Consider the following 27,334-nt stretch of genomic DNA (forward strand, 5'->3'; position numbering starts at 1 on the left):
TCTTATTAGATAATATAAATTATACAATGACATGCAAAAGGAGACCATTGTTATTCATAGCAATGAAAATAATAGTTCCTTCTTCATCGCTTATGGTTCTAGAGATACAGAGTAATTTGGATACTTAATATAGGAAAAGTATTTAAATTATCTACAGGGGAAATCTCCTCCAGGGTTTAGGTGTATTTTTTACAATTCTCTCTTCAATACAGGAAATTATATAGTCTCTATTTCACTTGTGATAACATTCAGCAAAAGAATAACAGAAACTAATGGGATACTCTGATCCCCATTGAGTGGTGTGATGGTAAATAACAACCAGCTTTTGGGTGGGAGCCCTAACTTGTAGCATTTGCTAATTTCTGTGGTGTAAATACTCCTACTATGACTGATTTTAAGCTAGTAATGTGATGTCACTGACTACAGAGTTGCGAAGAAATGCACAATAGTATACTATGAGAGAGTATTCCCAGATATAAAAGATGAAAGTAACCTCAAGAACAAAGATAATAGTAGAGTATAGGAAAATAATTAGGAAGTGGTGAGTCTTGAGTATTTATTACTTTTTCTTTTAGTATAATTTAATTTTCAGTTTAAACATTTTAATTTTTAATAATGACTATGGTTGACAATGAGCTCACAAAATTCTTGCAAGCCAGTACTAGCCAGCTCCAACATAACCACTGTGGAACCCATCTCTTAGTTCCGTGGTCCTAACAGACAGAAAGTTCCAAAAACCAAAGGATAGAAATACTGTTCTGTTCAATAGGTGATTACATGAAACTGGTATCAGACTTTAATGATGTGGAGAATCATTGCCCTAACAGTAAACTATGTATTTATCAAATGTTTACATAGAGCTTTCTATGTGCCTGAAATTCTTCTAGGTATTTTATAAAAAGTAACTCATTGTGTCCTCATAACAAACATTTGAGATAGATCTATTATTAACCTCCTTTTACAGAGGAAACTGAGGGATAAAGAGGTTTTAGTAACTTGCTCACTTTCACACTGCTAATATACGGTGCAGTCCCAGTTTGAACCCAAGCAATCTGGCGCTACAGCCTACGCTTTTAACCATTGTTGAGCTGCTTCCAGCTCCCTAACCCCTGTTTGCACTGCCATCAATCAATATTTTAAAATGGTCAAATCATACTTTTGCCTAACTTTTTGAAGAACAAAAAAGGAAAACAAAATTCCCAACATCTCAATTTCTGCCTTATTACCCAGAGAAATGCTCTTTTGAAAGGAACTGAAATAATTTTTAGGGTTGAACATAAAGCAGTATATTTTAGAGACATTTTATGTTAGATTTATGATGGTACAAGTTAATTTGTAGGTCTGAACTGCAGTGCCAATTTTAAAAGAACTACTAGTTAATATTCCTACGAAAAAGGAATCTATTATACTGAGAGATGGTTGTAACCTATAAATAACCAAATATAATGTAGTATTTTAAATATAATTTCTAAGGAAATAATTTCTTAAAAATCTATATAGATTTCTTGAATTGTGCTTTAAACACTCCTTGAAATTAGACTTGCATAAATGCTGTATTAACAGACATAATTTTAGACCTCTGACTTCATTTTTTTTACCACATGGTTATGTACATCATCATTTGAACAAGCAAAAAAAAAAAGCAAATGATATATAATGTAGGAAGATTTGATATATTTTTATATTTGTATGCCTCAAATTCAGAAGTTAAAATGTTAAATAATTCAATATAAATTATTTCTAGTTAGAAATCACTACTGAGCAAGTTAAAAGCTGTAATATATTAAAGGAATAACACGGTAAAAATATTTCTAGAGGTTATTGGGTGGTTCATAGTCTTTATCTTGTCACTATTTTTGGGCAAAAAATACTATACTAATACCCACGTAGGAAGGAAAAAGCTAACGTTCATTTTCATATTTCTCTTCCCAACAGATGCAAAACTCAGTTTTTACAGTTGGAATTCTTTTACTCCTAGTTAAAATCATGGGATCATTTCCTTGAACTCTGATGTCCAAATATTCAAGAAGCTAGCTTAAATGTTCTTTCTTACACTGCTAACTCTCATCGTATGACCCAGGCTGAAGATGAGAATGTAGGATTTCATCGGCAGTTGTCTTTGGGCATTTACACAATGCTGGGGGACTGATCTGGCTTAGGTTTGTTTTGCTTAAAATCAGTAACATACAATGGACTTCATTCTGTGCACTAATATAACTCAGCATAAAACTTCCTGAAGCTTTCCTCACTAGAGTGTGAGATCTCTCTCTGCATAACCAACTTAAAGAAATGATGTGGGTGCGTGCATGTGTGTGGGGGGGGTGTTCCTAATTCCTTTTAATGTACAAAGATAAACAGGGTTTCTTGAAAGCACTGCTTTTACTACAATAATAAAGATATTAAGGACTCAGTGGCTGCTGAACATGAATTAATGGACCTATTAGAAGGAAAAAAAATGAACTGCACCACCTCTTTTCTACTCCATTTAGGAAAACTGATTATTTAGCGATTAGTGGTGGCAGAGCTGCTGTCGAGCAAGCTTGATTTCCACTGGCTAAGAGCAACCGCGATGTTGGGTAGTCCAAACTGGACAATACTATTTGCCTGCAACTAACAGGTGGGCTGAGAGCAATAGGTTGACAGACTTGATCTAAGAAAATAGGGACAGCAGTTTGTTAACTAGGTCAAAATGCTAGATTCAAACTGACAGAGAAATTAGTATGTCTCTTCATGAATCTCTCTATGGAATGTCGTTAGCTTTCTACTACCGTATTTATAAAAGCATCCCAAACCAGAATACCAGAATCTTAAAAATTAAGCATTTTGGAAGTAAGCTTTTAAGAAAACATACTCACTGTTCCTGGTTGTATTAGTTTTCCACTCTTGCATAACATATTTCAGCAAACTTAGCAGCTTAACCTGACACCCATTTATTAGTCTTGTAGGTTCAAAGTCTGGCATGGCATGACTGGGTTCTCTGCTCAGGGTATCAAGGCTGAAATCAAGGTGTCAGCTGGGATGAGTTTTCATCTCAAGGTTCTGGGGAAAAACTTGCTTCTAAATTCATTTCTGTTGTTGGCAGAATTCAGTCCCTCGCAGCTCTAGGACTGAAGTCCCTGTTTTCTTGTCGGGTGTCAGTTGGGGGCTGCTTTCTGCTCTTAGAAGTAGTTGGCATTCCTTGCCACGTGACCCCCTCCGTCCTCAAGCTAGCAATGGTGCATAGAATCTTTTTCACGCTTCCAATCTGACTTCTCTGTTTTTGATTTCTAGACTCAGATTTAAATGGCTCACATGATTAGTCAGGCTCACCAGGATAATAATCTCCCTGTCTTAAGGTCAACTGATTAATATGCAAAATCCCTTCACAGCAGCACCTAGATTAGTATTTAGTTGAATAGCTGGCAGAAGGTGAGTGTACACCTGTGGCCAGGAATTTGGGGGCCATCTTAGAATTCTGCCTACCACAATGCTCCTACTATGTTTTTCACGTAATGTCTAAATCAGAGGTGGGACACTTTTTTTTGTGCCTAGGAAGGGAAATGTCATTGAAAGATATCAAAGGCCACAAACAAATAAAAAGAACTTCATAACTAATTTCAGTTCTTTTAAAAGGAGATGTATAAAATATCAAAGTAATCTACAATTTAAATTAGTCATGGGATTATAAACTTTTTCCCCCAATAAATATAGAAAACTAAAAAACAGTTTTGTGTTTCATTCTGTGGTCAGGGAGAGAAAGTAATAAAAGAGGAGAAAGGGGAAGAAAAAGAGAAGGAAGCAAGCAAGGGAATGAGAGACCAGAAGATAGGAAAAGATGAAAAAGATTAAAAAAAATGCTTACTGCTCTTAACTGAATTGGCTATGAAATCTTATAGTTGTGTGTATAACTATAGACCATATAAAAAAAAGAAGCGAGCAAGAGAGAACACATAAAAGGAATGACCGCGGGTTAAATTTAGGCACAGTAAAGTTGGGCAGGTAAAGTGGGTTTGGACATGGTGGACTCAAATCTCCAGGTCCCATCTCCCAATCTGATCTGGAATCTCGTCCAAGCTATCCCTGGTACGGCTGGTCAAAATCTCCCTCACCCTTGTCCAGCATAGTAACCTCTTGAACATTCTCAGCAGTGCCTCTGGCTCCTTACCTGCCTAGACCCTGGATCTGCCAGAAACTTCACTCAACACTTCTTCTGCTCACATTTGTTGAGTGCCTACTACCCAAGGCCTGGCAGAATGGTGACCAGATTCAGACCAGTGCCTCACACACACATACTGGACACTCATGAAATATTTTTTGACTGACTGCAGAAATTTGCCTCCCATGAAGGCTGATGGTTCAGTGAATCTTGCACATATTTGAAATTTTATTGTTGTTATAAAGTCTTTGTACTCATCGGGGGAACTTTCTCACAAATATTTGCTCAACTGTTATTTGTGGATTTTGACAACAGGATAGTGGAGGACCAACAGACATGTAATTTGAGAAACGCTGTCACAGACCAGAAGAAATTAAGATCATTTATGTTTCCTACCCTGAGGATAAGTAATGCAACTCTAAACATCATTAGTCCTTAATCATGTAGCATTCTGCTGTTAACATTCTTGTTAAAAAAAAAAAAAGTGTGTTTATCTGAAAATCTATTAAGGATCTCACATTACTTTCAGGTAAAATTTGAAAAAATCTTAAAATTTCTTTCAGATATTTGCCTCTAAGAAGATTTGTTTTAATTTTTATTAAATGCATTTTTAAAAAGATTTAAAGAAAAGCAATAAAAACACCTTAGTAGAGCAGGTAAAATTTTCAAATACTAGTTTTCTTGCAGATAAATGGAATATTGATTACATTAAAGAGTTACAAACTCAAATAAAAGTGATTTGAACTTTGCTTTTTTCCTCTGCAAAGAATATTAGTTCTCAAAGTATAGTTGATGACCAGTTAAAATTAAAAAAAAAAATCCATAGTGTGGCATTCAAGACCATTTCAAAACACATATCCACTGAAAGACATATACTTAAATGTTCGCAGAAGCTTTTTTCATAATAGCCCCAAACTGAAAGCAATACAAATGTCTATCAATTAGTGACTGAATAAATAAATTGTGGAATATAAATACAATGGAATATTGTTCAACAATATTGATACAAGTGATACACACAATATCATGGGTGAATCTGAAAAGCACTATACTAAGTGGAAGATGCTACATACGTATAGTCTATTTATATGAGATTTTAGAAGAGGCAAACCTACAGTGACAGAAAGCAGATCAGTGGCTGCCTTGGACCAGGGGTGATGGAGGGGAATGATTACACAGGGGCACAGGAGACAGTTGTGGAGTAACGGAAATGGTTTGGAACATGATTATGGTGGTGTTACACAACCGTATACATCTTTCAAAACTCAATGAATTGTATATTTACATTTTACTGTATGTAAATTATACCTTTTAATTTAAAATTTAAAAAAGCAGAGTGAAATCTCTCAAAGCAGCAGTATAAACAACCCATTAAAAAAAAAGACATTCTAAAATAGGGCTCCAGTCTTTCTTTTCATCTTCATGTCCTACCAATCCCACTTACTGTCTAGGCACTGAGCTATTTCCTAGAACATGCTATTGACTTCTTTCCCTCTATGCTTTTTCAGATACTGTTCTTTCTACCTGGAATGCTCATCACCTTGGAATTATTCGCTCAATAACCACTTTTCAATGAATTTCAAAGACAATAGTCACATACCAAAATTTCTTTGCCCAGCTGTAGGCTGGTATCTGATTTAGGGATTTCTTCAGTTGGGAAGTTTATGCAGAATTTTTTCCTTTGATGTAAAATTTACATACAATGAAACGCACAAATCTTAAGTGTACATTCATTGAATTTTGACAAATGTCTATACCTGTGTAACCCAAAACTCTATCAAGATATAGAACATTACCATCACCCCAGAAAGATACCTTTCCAGTTGATTCCTACCACCATTCCCCTAGAAGCTATCTCTGTTCTAATTTTTAAAAATATTATATTATTTTACTTTTAGAATTTCCATTTACTTTGAAAAATTATTTCTATTTCTCTGCCTAGATATCCTATCTTTACCTTCACTGTGAATATATTTTCCTTTACTTCATTGCACATAGTTATAATAAGCACTTTAAAATCCTTGTTCCAACATCTGGGTCTTTTGGGAACTGGTCTCTGCTCATTGTTTTTTCTTTTGAGAATGGTCACATGTTCCTGTTTCTTTTTACACTGAGTAATTTTGGTTTATATTCTGAAAATTATGAATGTTATATTGTAGAAACTCTAATTCTGTTACAACACTCTGAAGAGTGTTGATATTTTTGTTTTAGCAGGAAATTTACTTAGATTCAAGCTATAAGCTCTATCTGTTGGGCACTGGCTCAAATCTCACTTCAGTTTTTCTTCCCCCTTGGCTGGGCTATTGCAGTCTTCCCAGCGCTTGTGTAGTTTGGGCTCAGCCAGAGACTTGGGCTGAGTTTATATACAGAATTTGGGAAGCCCTATATCTGGTTATCTCCTCTCTGGGCTTTCCTCCCCTCCCTTTCCAGCAGTAGTGGTTGCCTCAAACTTCATTCTAGTTCTACAGGTCATAAAGACTACAGGTTATCACTTTTATACCTCATGGGTCCTGCTAGGTCTTGGAGTGGTGTGAGCCAAGCGAGGTGTCCAGAGTGCAAAATTTAAGCAGGCACTAAGCCTCAGGCTCACGCAAGTGCATAGTGAGCACCCAAGAATAAGTGCTTCCTTAAGAGTGAGGCACCTAGGGGGCCTTCCTTGCCTCACCTTATGCGTGAGCACTGGGTCCTGTCCTCAACCTGAAAGTGGAACAAACAGGAAACTTATCTCATGTTAGTTCCCTCTTCCAAGTTCTGACTAATGTCCAAAATTTGCCTCATTTTATTCACTCTCCAGAGGCTTAAGGTAGTTGTTTTTTAATATTTTGCCCAGGGTTTTTAATTGGGTTCTGTAGGATGGTTAGTCTGTCAGGAGCTTACTCAGCGACACTAGAAGTGGAACTCTCAGAATCATAGAATTTTTGAGTGGAAAGAGATCTTAGGAATTATCTATTCAATTGTCTGATGTTACAAATTGGAGACTGACACCAAAATAGGTTAAAAAGCTTTATCATAGAGTCAATTATTGGGAAAGAGTGATGTAACTTCTAATCTAGTGATCATCCACTATGCCACTCTGCAATGATGCTGAAAGAGCAACTTCTGTGCAGAGTGTAAAATGTTGCACTCAGACCCCTCTTTCAAATGTAAACACTGTATTAACTATCAATTATTAATTACTGCCTGCTTAACAGTTTGCTATTGTTCTGGACTGAATGTTTGTATCACCACAAAATTCACACGTTGAAGCCCTAAACCCCCCAGGTGGCTGTATTTGGAGATGAGGGCATCTAAGAAAGTAATTAAGGCTAAATGAGGTCATAGGGGTGGGGCTCTGATCTGATACCGTCCTTTTAAGAAGAGACACCAAGAGCATGTGTCTCCCTCCCTTCCTCCCCATGCATGCACAAAGAGGTGATGGGAGCACACAGAGAGATGGTGGCTGCCTACAAGCCAAGAGAAGAGGCCTCAGAATAAAACCTACCTTGTTGGTATCTTGATCTTGCACTTTCCAGCCTCCTGAACTGTGAGAAATAAATTTCTGTTGTTTAAGCCACCCAGTCTGTGGTATTTTGTTATGGCAGCCTGAGCTGACTAATACAGCTATAAAAATGGATCCAAATTTTGCACACTGGTACATCAGCTTAGCCAGCCCTGTGATCTAGTGGTTAAGATTTGGGGCTCTAGCTGCTGAGGCCCAGGTTCATTTCCCGGTCAGGGAAGAACACCATCCATCTGTGGGTTGTCATACTGTGGCAGCTGTGTGTTGCTGTGATGCTGAAAGCTATGCCACCAGTATTTCAAATATCAGCAGGGTCACCCATGGTGGACAGGTTTCAGTGGAGCTTCCAGACTAGACAGACTAGGAAGAAGGACCTGGCCACCCACTTCCAAAAAAACTGGCCACAAAAACCCTATGAATAGAGGCAGAGCATTGTCTGATACAGCGCCGAAGGTGAGAGGTTGGCGCAAAAAGACCAGGCAGGGTTCCACTCTGCTGTACGTGGGGTTGCTAGGAGTTGGAATTCACTCGACGGCACTAACAACAACATCATCTCATTTGACAGAATTACTTCAGCTTGACTACACAAAGGGAAATTTCTGAGCTTGAACTCAGAAAAATAAAATCTGACAAACAGTATAATAAAAATAAATTAGTTTTGAGGGCTAAACCCAGCACTTTGGGTAAATCTATTGTGAGGGTAGAGGGCAAACAGTATTTCTAAAACAATTTCATCCTATTGTTTTTCCTATTTTTAAAATGTTTATATATATATATATATGACTATTAATACATATCGGAGTCTATTCTGCAAATGCCTTAAAGAGTCATACCTTCCAAAAAAGCACATAAGCATGTTAAAAGTAAGACCCGAACACATACTCCTTATGTGCAGACTCAGCTTCCTGATCCATCTTCTCTCAATTTCCACACCTCTTGACCTCACAGCCTGCCCTATCACTTAGACCTCCATTTTACCCCTCACATTCCCCATATAGTGCTGTTATTTTCATGCAGCCTCACTTCGCTTTTTACCCAAATACCCTTGATAACATCTGTCCATGGAGACCTGGCCTGGGATCTTCTTACCATATGTTTAACGTTGACAATCCAGCGTAGCCTAGGCTTGGAGTAGTAACCAAGTATTATCAAATAAAAGGTATTCTAGTCAACACAAATTAGGAAGCACTGAATACAGTTAGGAGTGTATTATCTACAACAATTTCAAGTCATAGTTCTCATTGTACCCTATTCTTTTATCTCTTTCTCTTTCTCTCTCTCTTTTTTTTTTGTGTGAGGAAGATCGGCCCTGAGCTAACATCTGCCAATCCTCCTCCTTTTGCTGAGGAACACTGGCCCTGGGTTAACATCCGTGCCCATCTTCCTCCACTTTATACGGGACGCCGCCACAGCATGGCTTGACAAGCGGTATGTTGGTGCGTGCCCGGGATCCGAACCAGCGAACCCTGGGCCGCCGCAGCGGAGCGTGCTCACCTAACCGCTTGCGCCACCGGGCCAGCCCCCCTCTCTCTCTTTTTTTGGTCATTGCTGCTTGCTATTGGAATCAGTTGGTCTGTTCTGGTAACATTAGGTCACAATATTCATTTCTACACTCCAACTCTTTTTTATCTCTTTCCTCCATCTGTCAGCACTTAGTAAAGATCATCTATATCATAAGAAGCTGAGAAATATGAGAGTTATCTTTCATTTGACCAGTGATGATGATAATTTCTCATAATTCAGGATGAAAACACTTACATGCGATTATAGTCAATTTTTATTTCTATATATTGATTTGGTTTGACTGATGTAGACGACCATTCCAAGTAAGTCAGGTGCCAATTCTGCCAACTCTCTCCTTAACTTTATACCGTCATATTTAGCTTTAGTAAGGCCCTAAAGTATTTCTTTTCCCCTTCACTTAATAACCTTAACAAGTTACTGAAAAAAAAGAAAAGCTGCTGTATTTGGGGATCCTGATAACAAAAGTACTTTGGGAGGAAATTATCCAACTACTACGTTGGAATTTGGGGTCCTCTGGACAATGCAAGTTTCGGGACTGGAGTGTGAGCAAACTTTTCTTTTCAAAACTGTGTACCTGCTTTAATTAATGATAACAAAAAAGAAGAGGGATAACAAAATAAACTCATAATTTGAATAAAACAAAGGAAGAATTAAGTGAAATCTCTGAAAGAGATTTTCTAATTAAAAAAATTTAGTTTCCTACTTTCAAGTACACTTTAATTTGAGATAATGCTCTTTAAGGATATATTTTAATGATTGGATAAAATACTTGTAACTAAAAACTTTCAGTATTTATAGTTAAATAAGTGCTTCCAAAGTACTTAAAAGTTTCTTCTTTTACTTTTAAGCAATCTTTCCAATTTTAATATTTTAATTTGCTTAGGAAGTCATACGTAAACATACATATCTAAATATGTAAGTTTACAATCCAGAGATAAACTTCTGATTGGCTCTTAATATTTTTATAAATTCAGACTAGATGGAATTTAAATTAACCACTTTCTGTAATTATACAAGTAGCCGCATGGGGCAAAATCTATCTTCATTTTTAAATACAGTCGTATCTGAAACAAAGTAAACTTAAAATGTTTCAACTACTCTCAATGTTTTGCTTTTCCCAATATAGGTCAGTCACGCTCCGTTACTCGCCCCTGTGTTTGCACAGACTGTTAACTCTGCCTAGAGTTACTCACTCATTCTTTTCTTCTCTGCCTTGTAAGCTTCTGCTCATTAATCTAGAACCAGCTTAAATGGTTCTTCCTTGGTGCATCCTCCCCCAATTTCCTTGGCAGAGTTCATCTTCCCCTCCTCTATGGTACTTCTGTGGTTTGGACCAGTTTCTATCACAGCACATATCACGCTCGCATGTAAAATACAAGTTCCTTGAAGGCAGTGACCATGTTTTACTTTTGTATGACTTTCTGGTAGACAGTATAGTGTTTGGTGCACAATGAAAGTTAAACAATGGTTTGTTGAGTATTCACGTTTCAAGAAGTAAGACTTATCTTTAGATTTTTTAAGAGCAATATTGCCTGAAGAGATTTAGAAAAAAATGTGGCATACGAGTTAGGAGTGCTTTTAGGTGAAAGTGATGTACTAGCCAATTAGCTGGGCAAACATATAGGAGATTATTTTTAAGGAGCCTGGAGGTTGCTCAACAATGACATCAAGGTCCCAAGTTCTTTCTATCTTTCTACTCCAGCATCCTTAGAGCAGCCTTGTGCCTGCAAGATAATTCCAAAGTTACAGACATCAAATCCATATTGAAGGCAAGAAGAAAGGAAAAAGAGGTGGTCCCAGCTCTTTCTGTCCTTATCCGTTAATTAGAAGTTTCCCCAGAAGTTCCTAAGCAGAATTTCCTTCATATTTCATGGCTCGAAATGGGTTGTCTGGCTACCCCCAGATGCAGGAGGCTGAGAAAGCAAGTGTCTGACTTTACAGTTTCTAATGTGACAGACCTGAGAGCGCAAACATGGAGTCTGCCATAGATGACAAAAACAAAAAGACAGATAACAGGAGAGCAGATTAAGGTTAATTAAGATATTACAGGCACAAAGATCAATAGAACAGAATTGAAAGCCCAGAAATAAAACCACACATCTCCAGACAGCTAATCTTCCACAAAGGAGCTAAAAACATACAATGGAGAAAGGAAAGTCTCTTCAATAAATGGTATTGGGAAAACTGGACAGCCACATGCAAAAGAATGAAAGTAGACCATTATCTTTCGCCATGCACAAAAATTAACTCAAAATGGATCAAAGACTTGAAGGTAAGACGTGAAACCATAAAACTCCTAGAAGAAAATATAGGCAGTACACTCTTTGACATTGGTCTTAGAAGGATCTTTTCGAATATTGTGTCTATTCGGACAAGGGAAACAAAAGAAAAAACAAACAAATGGGACTACATAAGACTAAACAGTTTCTGCAAGGCAAATGAAACCAGAATCAAAATGAAAAGACAACCCACCAGCTAGGAGAAAGTATTTGCAAATCATATATCCAACAAGGGGTTAATCTCCATAATATATAAGAACTCACACAACTGAACAACAAAGAAACAAACAACCCAATCAAAAAATGGGCAAAGGATACGAACAGACATTTTTCCAAAGAAGATATACAGACAGCCAACAGGCAAATGAAAAGATGTTCAACATCATTAATTATTAGGGAAATGCAAATCAAAACTACAATGAGATATCACCTTACACATGTCAGAATGGCTATAATTAACATGACAAAAAATAACAAATGTTGGAAAGGATGAGGAGAAAAGGGAACCCTCATACACTGCCGGTGGGAATGCAAACTGGTGCAGCCACGATAGAAAACAGTATGGAGATTTCTCAAAAAATTAAAAATAGAAATACCATATGATCCAGCTATCCCACTACTGGGTATTTATCAAAAGAACTTGAAATCAACAATTCAAAAGAATTATGCACCCCTATGTTCATTGCAGCATTATTCACTATAGCCAGGAAGTGGAAGCAACCAAAGAGCCCATCGACTGATGACTGGATAAAGAAGATGTGGTATATATATACAATGGAATACTACTCAGCCATACAAAAAGACAAAATCGTCTCATTCACAACAACATGGATGGACCTTAAGGGTACTATATTAAGTGAAATAAGCCAGACAGAGAAAAACAAACACTGTATGATTTTACTCATATGTGGAAGATAAACTAACACATGGACAGAGAGAACAGTTTAGTGGTTACTAGGGGGAAGGGAGTTGAGGGGTGGGCACAAGGGGTGAAGGGGTGCATTTATATGGTGACTGACAAATAATAATGTACAACTAAAAATTCACAGTTATAAACTATTAAGACCTCAATAAAAAAATAAAAAATAAAATTAAATTTAAAAAAAAATAAGAAAAAAAAGATATTACGGTACCAGGTTTGTCAGAATGAGTGTGCCTGAGACCTTGGAGACCCTCAGGTATCAGTGCAAATGAGTATATAGTTAATAATTCATGTTGAGATATTTTCTCAAGACTGTGGTTGCTTATAATGGCATAAATAATAAGATATCTGTTTCAATCTTGCATCTCATAATTCTTTCAGTGCTTTTAAATTATGACAGTTTTCCTTCATCTCCCATTCACCCCAACTTCCTTTTGGCTCCTTTGCTGCCAGTCAAAATTTTTAGAGCCAAATCTTAAATGTTTCTTCATTCTCTATAAACGCTTTCCTGATTTTAAAACAGTTTCTCTCATTATTCTTCTGAGCTATTAGTATTTTGTATCATATGATACAATTTGCACAATTATGATAATTTGCACAATAATTTTATTCCCCTCCTCCCATAGACTGCTAGCTCCTTGAGGGTACTGAGTCTTCCTCGGACATACTTGGTACCCAAAATATTATTTTCTGAATTGAATATTTAATTCATTTCTTTTTATTTGCTTACTTAGTGTTGGAAGTAAGGAAACAGAAGGGAAGACTAACGTATAAAAATGGGGCCACCACTAGCCTATGGTGATGTTGTAAAAACTAGATAAAAAGTTTCCATTCTGGGTTGAAAATGTCACTCCCTCTGTGTGTAAGGGCTAGAAAATAGTGCCTCTTCTGAGCTGATGCAACTCTGAGCACATGGAGCTCTCAAGGCTAGTGGTCCTCCTGTGAAAATTACAAACAGGCACTCCTTCCTAGAGGAAATGCGATGTGGTCCTGTACCAGAGCATCCAGTGGGTTGTATTTCAGCCCCCACGTACTCCCTTGACCTTTGCTTACTGCACAAAATGCTCAATGTTCCGCAGCAGCCATATAGAAGGGACTTCAGAAGTTCCATTTTCATCCAACAGATCTACAAGTCTTTAGTGATTTCTCCAGGCTCTGTAGTGACGGGAAACACAGGACTTCACATTTTTGATAGTCTAATCATTCAAGATTCTTGCTTATAACTGAGCCAAAATTTGTCTTCCTGTTGTTTCTATCAGATGGCCCAAAGACTTAACTTTTGATTCTATATATAATAATCATCTTTCAAAGTAGTGCACTGGCATTAAAGCTGCCTCCTAAATAACCCACAAGTAATAGAATGGCATGTAACTACTTATAGGTGGGGGCCATGAACATTGTATTTGTTTATCAGACATTTGTGTGTACATGCAAAACCCTGTATTTAAAATCCAATAAATCAAATCTAATCAAATCTACTTTAAGAATCTAATGCCTAAACCCTCGGGAATCTTGAACTTCATTTCTATTTTCCCCCCACTGGATCACTGTCTTCTATGATACTCTATGACCTACCCACTTTAATCACTTGCCATCCCACATTGATCACTAACAATCTGACTATTAAATATGAAATTTTAATCTGAAAGTATTATTACTGATAAAAAATTAAATGCTTGCAGCTAAATTAATAGAACAGTAAGAACTGATACTTAAAATGTAGCAGTATTAAAAATTATTCTTTCTCATGTCCTCTAAGTATCTTGAGAAAGGTCTGAAATTAATTGAAAAGAGAATTTCAGAAAATAAGGGAGAAAAACTCTTTTAATTTATAATATTTTCTACTTGAGAAGTAGGTTTTAGTAACCTTTACTGTGGTTATGTACGAAGTATAAAAGTGAGCTTATAATGTTGTTTTGATTTGATGAGTAATCAAAGACATTCTTAAAAGTTATCAGTATGATTAAAGCAAAGAAATACAAAGGCTAGGTGCAGAGACACAATATGCATATGCTTAGAAAATTCAAAATATCCAAAGACTCATTTTCCTTGTTTGAGGTCCTTAAATATCAAAACCATGAAGGAAAAGGAATAAACTGGTCTATGATTTCAATCATTCAGTGATAATTTATTGATACACTTTGGTAATGAACATAGGCTGAGTTAAAGTTTATCTTTGCATCACTTGACATATGCTAGAACTGGATACAAAGATACTTGGCTACAGTAGAACATTAACCATCAGGTAAGGTATCATATACACACAGATATATTTTTATTTTATATATTTATATTTATATATTTTTATTTTAAATTAAAACATATAAATATATACTCATTTACCAATCTTTATTAGGTCAAAGTCTCTTGTTCATTGATTAGTCCTCTGAGCAGGGCTCTGTATTGTTCTTTTTGCAGAAACCACACTCAAAATGCATCAGCTATCGTTACCAGTTTCGGTTTCTTTAAAGTAGATGGAGAATTAAGAACAGTTATAAAACAATCCAAGAGCAGAATTCGTCTAAACCTTCATGATTTCCCTTCAATCTTTTACAGATGTCTCCCTCACATCTAACAGCATTATTAGCTCAACTTTATCAAATCTCTTTAAAACATTCAACTTAGTTTTTATAAAAACAACTTTTTCTTTCCACATTCATAATTTTATCAAATACAAATTCTACTATTAATTTACAGTAGCAAGTAACACTGGCATTAATCATTTTGGAAACAAACACAATCAACTCTGACATGCATTTTAGCTGATGGCAGCTTAAGTCTATGGTGGTACCGGAGGAAGGCCTGTTAGACGGGAGCCAACATCACCCCGAACATCAGTATGCTTTACAGGGAGAATGGAGTCAGTTGGTCAACCTGATTAAGATAGTTTCTACTCTTTGGAGAAAATGGTTCTAAAAAAAAAAAAAAATATATATATATATATATATATATATATATATATATAATATTAAAGACTATGGAAGTCTTTTATAATTTCCTGAGAATAATTAAAAAAAATTTTACTATCTACTAGGACAGTTAATTATTCAAAAGCATGTGCTTTTAAAAGTATTCAGTTTTTCTTGGTTTCCACAATACGACACTTGTCTTATTTTCCACCTATCTTTCTGACCACTCCCTTTTAGTCTAGTTTCTTCTTCTCTATAGACTTCCAAATGTTCCTAGGGTTCAGCTTTGGATCCTCTTCTTTTCTCTATTTATATTCTTATCCTAAGTGATCTCGTGGCTTTCATTAGCTTTAAAAACCCTATATATGCCAATAACTCTCAAATTTGGCCAGCCCAGCCCTTTCTTCTAACTCCAGACTAGTATAAGCAACTTCTCAATAACATCTCCACTTAGATGTTTCACAGGCAAATTATACTTAATTTTTCCAAAATTTAGTTTAGATTTATTTCTCAAAAGCTGATCCTCCCTGAAATCTTCCCCATCTCACTAAATGAATCTATTCTGGTCTCCTTTCATGTGTTGGAGTAGGCAGCTCTTTGCCTCAGCTCTTTGCCTGGCAAATTAGATGGTTGGCTCCTAGTCATCTTGCAAGTCTCAACTTAATCTTACCATGCAGACAGACCATCCTTGTCCTCCCTCCATTTCTATCAGAGCAACACGTGCACTACAGCCATAGGACTTTCTGTGTCTGAAATTATATAGTTATTGGTTTTCCTGTGTATTCTTTGTTTTCCCCAACTAAATCATAAGCTCTACGAGGGTAGAGATCATGTTATCTCATTCATCCTTGTCTACTATGCACCTAACAAAATGCCTGACATACAGCAGGCCTTGAAAATGTTTGCTGAATAAATAAATAACACTTTATTATTGTTCTTTAGAATACCTACCACAACTGGTAAGTATATAATTAAACTTTTTAGAAAAGTCCGATTACTCTCCACCCAGTGCATCTCTGGGAAGGCCATGTCTCTTTTATTCCCCCACTCAATACACAGTGTCTGACACATAGCAGGTACTAATCTGTATTTGTTGAAGGAAGGAATGACGTGATGATATGACTGAGGGAGAGAACAGACCCTAAAGGAGACTGCTTTACAGTAACACTCCAAGACTATGACAACAATTCAAATACAAGCTAAAAACATGCAATCAATCATTCAGTTGTTTTGCCCATATAATGTAAATATCTGTACCTTTGGGAACAGCTAGATGAGTCAGTACTTCACTCATAATACAGATGTTTTATGTTATTTAGATACAATTGAAACTATCATTTTATTTTCTGACTATTAATGCAGCCCATTTGGGTAGACTTATGTTTCTTTAAGATACAGAAAATTCTTAAATGACTGCTGTGCTATTTAGTCAAGGCCAGAGTGTTGGGAAGCCTTGACCACGTGATGCATGTTCAGTGAAATAACCTGGAATTTGTCCAATTTCCTAACAGTAATGTTACAGCATAATGGTTGCCTAAGACCTTTGGTCATCATCAAAATCTGAATGGGCTACAAAGAAAATTTCTCAATTAGTCTTTTATATACTAAGGGTTGAGCTAAGAGGAAAGGCTATGGCATGGCTGAAATCTGCCATATTGCTTGACATATGACAGCACTGGATGGCTGTTTGCTTTCCAGAATAAATAATGATAAAAAAAAAAAAGAATGAGATTATAATAGTAGATTGTAATAACAGGAAAGATTCTTTGAATAGATCAAAAAACATTTTGTTCAGCACAATATCAGATTAAAGAGTCACAGTTTCTGCCTACCAAGAATTCCAAGATTCATTAGATATAGAAATAAGAAATTTCTTTATGTATACAAAAAAGCACATTATTTTAAAAAGAAACTTAAGAGTGATTCTTTAAATATTTACCTCCTGAGAAATTTCTCTCAGAAAGATTATTAATTACACTTAGCTTATTAGCTTATCTGCATTATAAAAGCACTATGTGATTGTTTTTCAATAACAAAAAGTTTTGATTAAGAATTTTGCACAGGTAGGGCCTGTATGTAGCTGACTCATACTTTATCATTAGTGGTAGGTGTGCAGAGAGGGAATACACTGGGTTTGTACAGGAAATACTACAGAGATTTGAAATCTAGGTCACATAACAGAGCACTGCTATCACAGAAGCGCACAGAGGCCCAATGTTTCTTTGCCTTCCGCTCATATAAGAAAACCATGTTTAAACAAAAGTTAACAATTAACTGCTTTGTAATTACATTTGGTTAACTTATATGATAATTAGTTATAATCATAATTATCCTTTTTGACCTCTCCACAGTTTTAACATGCTACCTTCATATTCAAGGAAGTTTATATTCAGTGTGTACTGAGAGCAACCATTAGACAGAAAGCCAGATAAAATTTGTGCTTCCGTGAAATCTTTTATCTAGAAATCTCAAAACTGTGTCAAATACCAATTAAGTTTCTGTAGCATCATTAGGCAGCAGAGGTAAGATGGGGAAACCTGGCTCGTCACGTGGCAAGTCAACAACAAAACAGAAAAGAGAGCATGCTTGCTGCCCTGTGTGTTCCAACAGATCTGCTGGCCTTTATGGTTCTCTGAACGTGATGTTACAGTCAACACATATCTGTCTGCTGGGCTTTAGACATTAATGGTCTTTGGAAATAATACAACCACCACAAAATACTTTGACAATTAAGCTATATTCTCAAATGCAAATATATTCCATAGCAATGTTTTGAGTGCATTTATCAGGCCTTTGGGCAATGCTAATATCTCCTTTGAGTATTTAAAAAATATGTTTATAAATGTGTATGTTTCATTAAACTTTTTAGTTCTTGAGACATGAGAAAGTAGCTCAGATGTTTTAGTTTAAATATAAACAATTAAGGCATTATTTCCTGGAATAGGAAATAGTCTTTACTCCTATATCGGACTACTAAGACTAAGGTAGGTGACCAAAGCTAAACCAAACTAACTCTTAGTTAGCAATTCAGAAAAGAACTGAAGAAGTCTTAATGTGTCATTTCCCACCATGGTTAAACCTAGCACATGAATCATTTCCATTTAGTCAAATTTAGTTCAGATTTGACTCCTGAATTGTAAATGTAAAAAATAATCCTAGGTGCTGGAAGACGACATCTCTACATCCTCTCAAACGTTCTCATTACGTAGGTCTGTTTCCCTTTGCAATTGCTGTAGAATTCTGAACTTCAGGTTCACGACTGGCAGAACTCAGCTGAGGAATCACTACTGAAAACTGTGATTGGGCTGGAGAGTCAAATATTCTAACAAACAGCTTATTTTAAAATAATTGTGTCATTACATTTCATTAAAGAGAAAATAAATAATGGTTTCTCCATTAGAATAAAAAAGAATAAAAAACAGGATGTAGTTAAAAATTCAGAAAACACATGAACAAAATCTGCTCTTCTCTTTGGGAAGAAGTACATAATTAGTCCCTTTTTAAAAAAAAACTTCAGACTTACAGCTAGAATATACAATCACGCCCTGGGGCTTTGAGAAGGAAAATAAATAAATAAAAATAAAAGAAAACTTTAAGATGATGAGCTGAGGCCACACAAAGGTCCACACAAATGTGACCTTCCTCTTAGTCAACTCCTAACAAATGAAAACACACAGAGAACTATGAAAATGACAGCTCTGTTAGATGAAGAACATCCAAGCTTTTTGTTGTTCAAACCGCTAGGAAGTCATATTACATATTGATATATTTTTCTTCTTTTCAGATTAGAAAAAAGAGCTAGATGATTTAAGAACTATGTTTAATGCATTGCATTTATATTTTTACAAAGAGCCAATGTGTTTCCTAAGGAAGTCTTTGAAGGTTGATTTACTGCAAGATACTTAGAAAAACCTACAGCAGTCTGTTTCCTTAAGTTAATGTCAATTCACCATCTTCTCAAGCACCAAAACAATAGCATTTTGCTGTTTATAAAAACTCTCCAACTCAAAGCATAGCCATGCACTTCCAGAACCTCGTCAGTACCTTAGCAATAAAGACAGATCCACCTTTGGATAACAATTTACATTACAGCACTAGGACAGAGCAAAGATGTTTTCAATAAAGGCTAAGGTTGACAAAAACCTTGCTGACAAAGAAAGGATATTATAGATACTTCAATTATTTTTTTTCTGAGCCCCAAATCAGGAGAGTAATTGAAAAGGTGCCAAAGCACTCAAAATCGAGGTTGTCTCTGGGAAATAGAATTATGATTGTGATACCCAAAGCACCCATTGAGTTTGATGGGGAGAACTCAGGGCTTAGTTTTGCTTTCAATCATGAAGCCATGAGAGAGGTGTTGCATCTTTTATGGCCATGTTCTGCCTTGATGCTATCTGAACAATTATTTTAACCAAGAGGCTACCAAGGCCATTTTTCTTCATCTCCCCTTTCTTGAAAGATACTTAAATTCTAAGCTTTTCCTGAAGCAAACAAAAGAAGATACTGTTTTCCCTTGGGTTTTCTACTACTTAAATAGTTCACATTTGGCCTAGTCTTAGAAATATTTCTGTCCCAATAGTCTGCACATAGCACAGACAGTCGTGATGTGGTGCCCTAAGGGACAATTTACTGTTAATGGTCCACCTAGTCATTTGACTATCATTGTATGGTTAATGGCTTTTTAGGATAATAACTCTGATATAGACAATCAAAAGGTTTAATTAGTTTATTATCCGTTTTTTATTTCAGAACAGATCCAAGCCATATTTGACTTTAATGTGAGGGCACAGTGCAATGCAACTTTAAGGCTGTGATAGACAAGTGTAATCCTCAACTGGGTTCCTCAGCTTCTCATATTAGCTCAGTCTCCAGAAGTAGAGGTGGCTCCTAACCTAGATTTTATTTGTAAACAATATTTGCATATCAAGGCAAATGACAAATGTACAGAACATCAGGAGAATTATACATAAAATGACAACAGGGATGAGAAGTTTCCCAAGAGTGCCCAAGGAGGGGAAAACAGAACAAGTAAGATTGGAAAGGGGGAAAGAATATGAGATCAACTCTGTTTTGTATACCAGATATTAAACAAATGAGCTTATGAAAGAATTAGTTGCTCCTACATTTTACAGCTGAGGAGACTGAGGTACAGAGAAGTTATGAAACTCATCAAGATCATATTGCTTGTAAGAGGCAGGGGTGGCATTTGAACCCAGGCAATCTGGTCCTGGAGCCCGTGCTGTTAGCCACCATACTCCTTCTCCCATTATATAAAAATAACACAAAAGTGTTAGAAGTTTAAAAAAGCTGAAAGTAATTAGGCTAAAATGTAAACAATGATTGTCACTTGGTAGTGGATTATGAGCAATTCTTTCTGCTTATTCATTCTTTTCAGATCTTTTTCAAAATAACAAAAATGAAGTTCAACATATTTTTATGTCAGCAGACAATGAAATAAAAATATTGCTGTCCTAACCAACATTTTCCCTCTTATCTCAGCACTTCTCAATTTAGAAAAACTATGCACACACTTAAATGACACTTTGTTGACAGCTATCAGAGCACATGGCATCTCTTGGTAGAAAGTCACAGAAACCTGGGCACAGGCAGGAATTTGTTCAAATTAAGTAACTTCTAACATATGTTGTAGGATCAGTATAGATTCAGTTCAATTTTCTATACCTTTTGTCCTTAATCCTACACCTTTTAACTACAGAGTTATATAACTGATATTTATAAAATGACCAAGAGGTCCTAAGAGATAGTGAAATGCCTTATGAATCACAGAAGAAAGATTAAATTGACATTCAAGACAGTGTTGGTGTGAAATGTCTCTCTGCCCTCACCAATCTACTGAAGCTTCTCTTAAAGATCACAAATGCTTACAATCACAACCAATCCATCTCTCACATGTTGTCTCTTGTTATCAGCATTTAGCACTACTTACCACTCCCTTCTTGAAATTCTCTTCTCCCTGGGCTTTTTCTTTTTTGTGAAGACCAGCCCTGAGCTAACATCCAATGCCAATCTTCCTCTTTTTTTAGCTGAGGAAGACTGGCCCTGAGCTAACATCCGTGCCCATCTTCCTCTACTTTATATAGGACGGCGCCACAGCATGGCTTAAGAAGCGGTGCGTCGATGCGTGCCCGGGGTTCCCAACCGGCGAACCCCGGGCCGCCAGCGGCGGAGCGCGCGCACCCAACCGCTTGCACCACCAGGCCGGCCCTGGGTTTTTTTTTTTTTTTAACCTCCCTACAATCAACTCTCCATTTCTACTCCTATCATCCTGACTGCTCCCCATCTGGCCCTCTTCCTCCTCTGAGCTGCTCCCAAAGGACTTTTCCTTCTTCTCCTGTTACACCCTGTCCCTGCAATATAATTCGACTACCAGTACCACAAGAATAATCCCCTAAATAACTTCTCAATCCTCACTTCTCTCCCAACCTCCCTCTAGATGTCTATCAGCATTTCTCGTGTCTAATACAGAACTTGTCTTTCTTCTCTCCCAAATTGGTTTTTCCTTCTGAGTTGCTTGTGACTTTTAATGGTTCTACCACCATCCAAGAATCCAGGCTAGAAAATTCAGTGTCATTTTTACTTCTCTTCCTTGTTTCTCTCTTTAATTGTTGTTTAGTCTATAAAATTTACCTCTATGATCTTATTTATTTAGTTATTCAATCAACATGTATTGAATAACTGTAGTTGTAGATTCTGGGGCTACAGTGGTGAACAAGACAAGTGAGGACCCTGTCTTCCTGGAGTTTACGTTCTAGTAAGGCAGACACAACTTCAGGTGCAATCAGTGCTATTAGAAAAACAAACAGGAGTAGAGGGATCATGAGTGATTGGTAGTGATGATGGGGGCTAGTACTTCCGGTAGCACGGGCAGGAACAGACTCTTTCAAAAGATGACGTTACAGCACAGGCCTAAAGTGAAAGAGTAAGTCTTGTGAAAATCTGAAGGAAGACCATTCTAGGGAGGTGCAAAGGCACAGGGGTGGGAAGGAGTTTGGCATGTCTGAAAAACTACAAAAAGACTAATGCAGCTGGTGCAGTGTAAACAGGGGAAGAGTGGCAGACAATGGGATCAGACAGCTGGTCAGGGCCAGAAATGAAGGACTTTGTAAGCCATGGTAAGGAGTTTGGATCTTATTCTAAATGTGACGGTAAATGATTGGAGAGTTTTGACTTGGGGAGTGATATGGTCTGACTTATGTATTAAAGACCACTAGAGAACAGACTGTAGGAAAGAAGTAATATAGCACTTGTTAGATATTTAAAAAGTAACCAAATTCTTAGGCAAAACACATGGCCATCGAACCAATTTTTAAAAATGAAAGTTTGAATTCAACAAGTATGTAATTTCCTATTTCATAAATAATGACATTATGAGTTGAAATACTTTCATTTCCTTAGTTTTGATTAAAAGAATACCATGTTTCTGAAATGGACAGTAAAAGCAATGGAGCATATATTTTTACCCATTTTCTACTTATATGTTATGTAAATGAAACCAAATCTTTTGGGTATTTTGCCATCAGTAATGTCCAATGAGGCAATTAGGAAATTAATGAAAGTATTTATAAAGAATTCACAAATTGCTAGCAATGAGGTATGTACCAGGCATTCAGTGTACCAGAAAGGAATGAATAATGCTAAAATTATGTTTCCACTAGGCGTCTACAAAGAAGGAAGCTGAAAATAAAATGAATAAAAGATAAAGGCATTTCAGTTATTGTCCGGTTATAAAAGATTTATGCTTTTATGTGATGTGAAGACAGAGAGTGGAGACATAACAAATGAGTCTATTATGTCAGTATCATTTGGAATCACACAATTAAGCTTTTGGCATCTACCAACACTGAATATGTCTCATACAAAACCAAACACAATTCTGTAGATTGAGAAGAAAAAAAGAAAAGTATGAAATAATCAGTATTCACGTTAGGCTTTCAACGTTCCTTTTATTTACAAAAAGCAATTCACTCATCTCTGTATTCTCAGGGTTCATTCATTTGCTTCCCTGTACACAAATAAATGCCATGCTTGCCTTTTTATTCCCAAAAGTCTAAGAAGGAAAAGTGCCATGGTAGGGAAGGGTGACTTTCCTTCTTTCTTTTTGGATTTATGGGTGAGGTAACTTAACAAGAAATTCATTCATCAAACAGTCATTGAGCATCAACTATGTATCAAGCTCTGGGATAGGTACTGGGAATGTTAAGCTGAATGAGACAACATCACATAGTGAGGAAGGAGAGCTGCTTCTCTAGGAAGATTCATGACAGCATTTCTAACATAACAGCAACTGTCAGCTTCTGGAGGCTGGTGTCTTAATTAAACTTGTACAGGAATTCCTTCTATTTCCCTCAAACTTTCTTCGAATGGATAGAAAAGAGTCAAAGTGATGGGGGAGAGAGAAAAGAGTCACCTCATGGAGAGTGTGAAGGTTGATTCAAAGCTCTAAGACTGTAATTTGTGTCTCTTACTCTAATAGAAGGGAATTTTTTATTCCAGGGAAAATTCAAGCCTTGCCACTTTGAAGGTCATTTTCTTAACTGAGAAGAGAGAAGCAAATGGCAGTAGTTTATGATATTAATTTTCTACTGCTGTGTAACAAACTACCACATGCTTGGCAGCTTAAAATAACACACATATGTTTTATTATCTCACAGTTTCTGTGGGTCAGGAGTCTGGGCAAAGCTTAGCTGAGTCCTCTGCTTAGGGTCTTGCAAGGCTGTGGTCTCATCTGAGGCTTGACTGGGGAAGGTTTTGCTATTGTCAATAGAATTCAGTTCCTTGTGGTTATAGGATTGAAGGCTTCAGTTTCCCTGACTGTTGGCCCTAGGCTGCCCTCAGCTTCTTGCCATGTGGGTCTCCCAACATAACAGCTCGCTTTTTCCAAGCCCGGAAGGAGTGAGAGACTCCAGCAAAACGGGCACTAAAATCTTAAGCAATGTTATCATGTACATCCTGTCACCTTTGCCATGTTCTATTGGCTACAAGTAAATCACAGGTCCTGCACATACTCCAGGGGAGGGTCACACAAGAGCATGAACACCAGGAAGCAGGGATGGTGGAGATCACCCAGAGTCTGTCCACCACGTTATTAAAGACTCTCCTCCTCCATATCAATTTAACTTACTAAATCTTCTTCTTTCTCTTCATTAATGCTTCAAATACAGCTCTTCTCATCTTTAATCTTTTTAAAAACTTATAGTTAATCCTGGCTTTAACATTCCTGCCACTAGGAGTTCTCGTTAGTTCTAGGTTGTTTCTTTGTCCAGCTTTTGTATATTTGTTTAAGTATCCAAGCTCATTAAAGAGCACTGTGAAGCTTCCCTTGAAGAAGCTTTATTTGTATACCTCTCCCTTTTCCTCCCTACTGAGACTGTAAGCAATTGTATACAGTACAGTTCATCTTTTAGGATTTCTTACCCCACAAGCCACATTCCTATCCATGGTCTCTAAATGTAAGAACAAACCCATTTACTGAACTTTAAAATAAAACAAAACAATATATAACAAAACAAAACTGCTTTCATGGAATCTGTGGTATATGTCCAGACATGTACATAATTAAACGATCACACCCTCTTTAGATTCTTTCGGTAGAACTACAATTCCAGCAGATGTTACAGTAGTTGAAATGCCACACTATTACAACAGTTTGGCACGCATTAGTTAATGATTTACTTTGAGAAAGCATCATTCATATTCTTTTTCTGCGTGGGCTGTTTGAAGTCCACTCTTAGAGATTTACTTTGGTTTCTTTCTTTTTTCATCTCTAATGCTCTTTACGGCGCATCACCCTCACTCACATTCACGGCTTTCTGCACAGGAAACTGCCTGTAGTCTTACTCCCCTTCTATCATATCTGTTGCTTTGAAAAAAGATGTGGCCATTCATGGAAATACTTTTGTCAGAAAGTCTCAGCTGATGGTGCATGGTACCCTACCTAGGGTCTATATGTGCCAGAGAGAAGAGTTAATTCTCTTCTTCCTCAACTCTCACCTACTTCATGATTGAGCTTCAGCTGTTAGCTTTCTACTTCAGGGACATCCTCAACACTATCAGAGCCTCTCTTCTTAGTGTCTGATACATAGGTACTCAACAAATATTTGTGGAAAGAATTGACTATTTGACATCTATTTGGGTATTTCTGCTTATTAGATTCATGCATACGAATGAGTATTTATTTCTGTATAATAGATTCCTAGAAGTGAAACTGAAGAGTCAAAGAAAATGTACATTTTAGATGACTAGAGACACAGATAGATAGACTGCTCTCTGAATTGAGGAACATCTATCAACAGCACATGAGTGTGCTGGCTTCCTCACATATTTACTAACACTATAGATTGATAATCATTGTTAATATATAGCCCTCTGGTGAATAAAAATGGTGCCTCATTATTTTAAGTTCACTCCTAACTAAATGATATTAAAACATATATATTAAACACTCATATATATTAAGTATATTTGTTAAATAGATGTCAGTTAGACATAAACTTCTTTATTATTTTATACTTTATAACCATGAGATAAATGTGAGTTGAAGCTGCATTTCCTATCCAAATTTTAACTGCTACTTGAAAGAGTGAAATGTTACTCTGTAATTGTTTTCAGGGGTTTTAGCGCATGGTTTCTTACATGTTCTGAGTGGATCAATTTAACAGTGATAGATTATACAAATCTACATTAGTAGAAATCTTTCACCATCTTCCAAGGTTTCCAGTTCTCCAAAAAAAGAGATGGGGGAAGAGAATAGTTTATCATAGCAGACTAGGTTGCAAGGACAAAATAATCCTTTTATGTAACGACAATGAGCGATGAAGATTATGAAGATTATAATGATGATGACGGTAATGATGATATATATTGAGTGCCTACCAGACATGAGCCACTTTATAAACATTAGCTTTAGTCAGGTAGCCACTTCAGGTGCATTATCTTTAATCCTTACAACAACTCTATGAGTTGGTGGCATCTCCATTTTCATAGATAAAGGAAATGAGACTCAGAGAGTTTACAGAACCCCAAAAAGCACAAATCTATTAGGTGGCAGAGGCGGAATTGAGCATATAGTCTTTTCACTATACTATTCTGCCTCTCTAGAAGTAAAAATAAATCTGCATTTTTGATAAAGGTATCATTTAGGGTACAAACAACTAATTTTTATGTAAAAACTAAAGGCAATTTCATAAATGTTACTTCATTTTACCCTGTAATGTAATGAGCTGTAATGCTCATTCTTTCCATTTTATAAATGGGGCAAAAGCGAGGTTGAGGAATTTACCTAAGGTTTAAAGATCTTGTCCAACAAGCAGGTTTTCTCACTCCTAATGCTCTCTATCTACTTTGACTTGAACTTTCATTAGCAGTGGGGGTTATTATAAAAGAATGAAACGCCAATAGCATTGTGTAGTCCCAAGACCTAATAATCATTTTTAATCTAATTGGTAATGTTGGTTGGATAAGTTCATAAGGTCACAAATTTTTGAAAAATATTATTAAAGATTCAGTTCTTGGTTCTATATCCTCGGTTTTAAGGTCTTTACCTAGGCACATTCATTATTCCTTCGTTATGTACTATTTTGTAAATGACTCCAAAGAGAGCTTTTCTTACTGTCAGGTTTCCAAGATGCTTAAATATTCTTTTACTTTTAAAAGATGCTTTGAATTCCAGCAGCAACAAATGCTCACTCTAAAAAAACAAACAAACAATACAGAGGTTTTTAATAAAAAAAACGGATACTCTCCCAATCTGACCTCCTGAGAAAACCAATGTATCAATGAGTTAGGTATCATATACCTGAATGAAAATTATTAAAGCTTCTTGAACCAATGCAAACTGTTGCTTGATTCTGAATATTTCTAAGGCATGAAAATTAGTTAAGACGAGGTAACTTTTGGTCAATGATTCTAATTAAAATAAAAAATGAACTCTAAAACATAACCTTATATTTACATAGTACTTTACATTTTACAAAGCACTTTCATACTAGTTCACTTAATCCTTGAAACAAACTATGAAGATTGTATCCCCACTTTAGATGACCCCAA

The 27,334-nt window shown here is 36.4% G+C and overlaps 1 protein-coding gene across 8 annotated transcripts in view; it reads right to left on the reverse strand.

Moving 5' to 3' along the window:
* The window catches only part of STXBP4 (syntaxin binding protein 4), a 157,752-nt gene that overhangs the window by 29,408 nt on the left and 101,010 nt on the right, over nt 1-27,334 (reverse strand). The window contains exon 18 of one of the 8 annotated variants that reach the window (XR_015554701.1): nt 26,898-26,975. The exons of 6 other annotated variants lie outside the window; for them this stretch is intronic. Coding sequence is in view for 1 of the 2 variants with exons in the window: in XM_087440953.1 (XP_087297079.1) it covers nt 26,974-26,975 (2 nt within the window). In the remaining variant the exon portion in view is untranslated. Of the gene's footprint in view, nt 1-25,776; nt 26,976-27,334 lie in introns of those variants that run through there. One more of the 8 variants, XM_087440953.1, reaches the window with a different exon arrangement.

The sequence above is a fragment of the Ceratotherium simum genome, chromosome 16 (genome assembly GCF_057802395.1).
Source record: "Ceratotherium simum simum isolate JZ-2026a chromosome 16, ASM5780239v1, whole genome shotgun sequence".
NCBI classification, from domain to species: domain Eukaryota; kingdom Metazoa; phylum Chordata; class Mammalia; order Perissodactyla; family Rhinocerotidae; genus Ceratotherium; species Ceratotherium simum.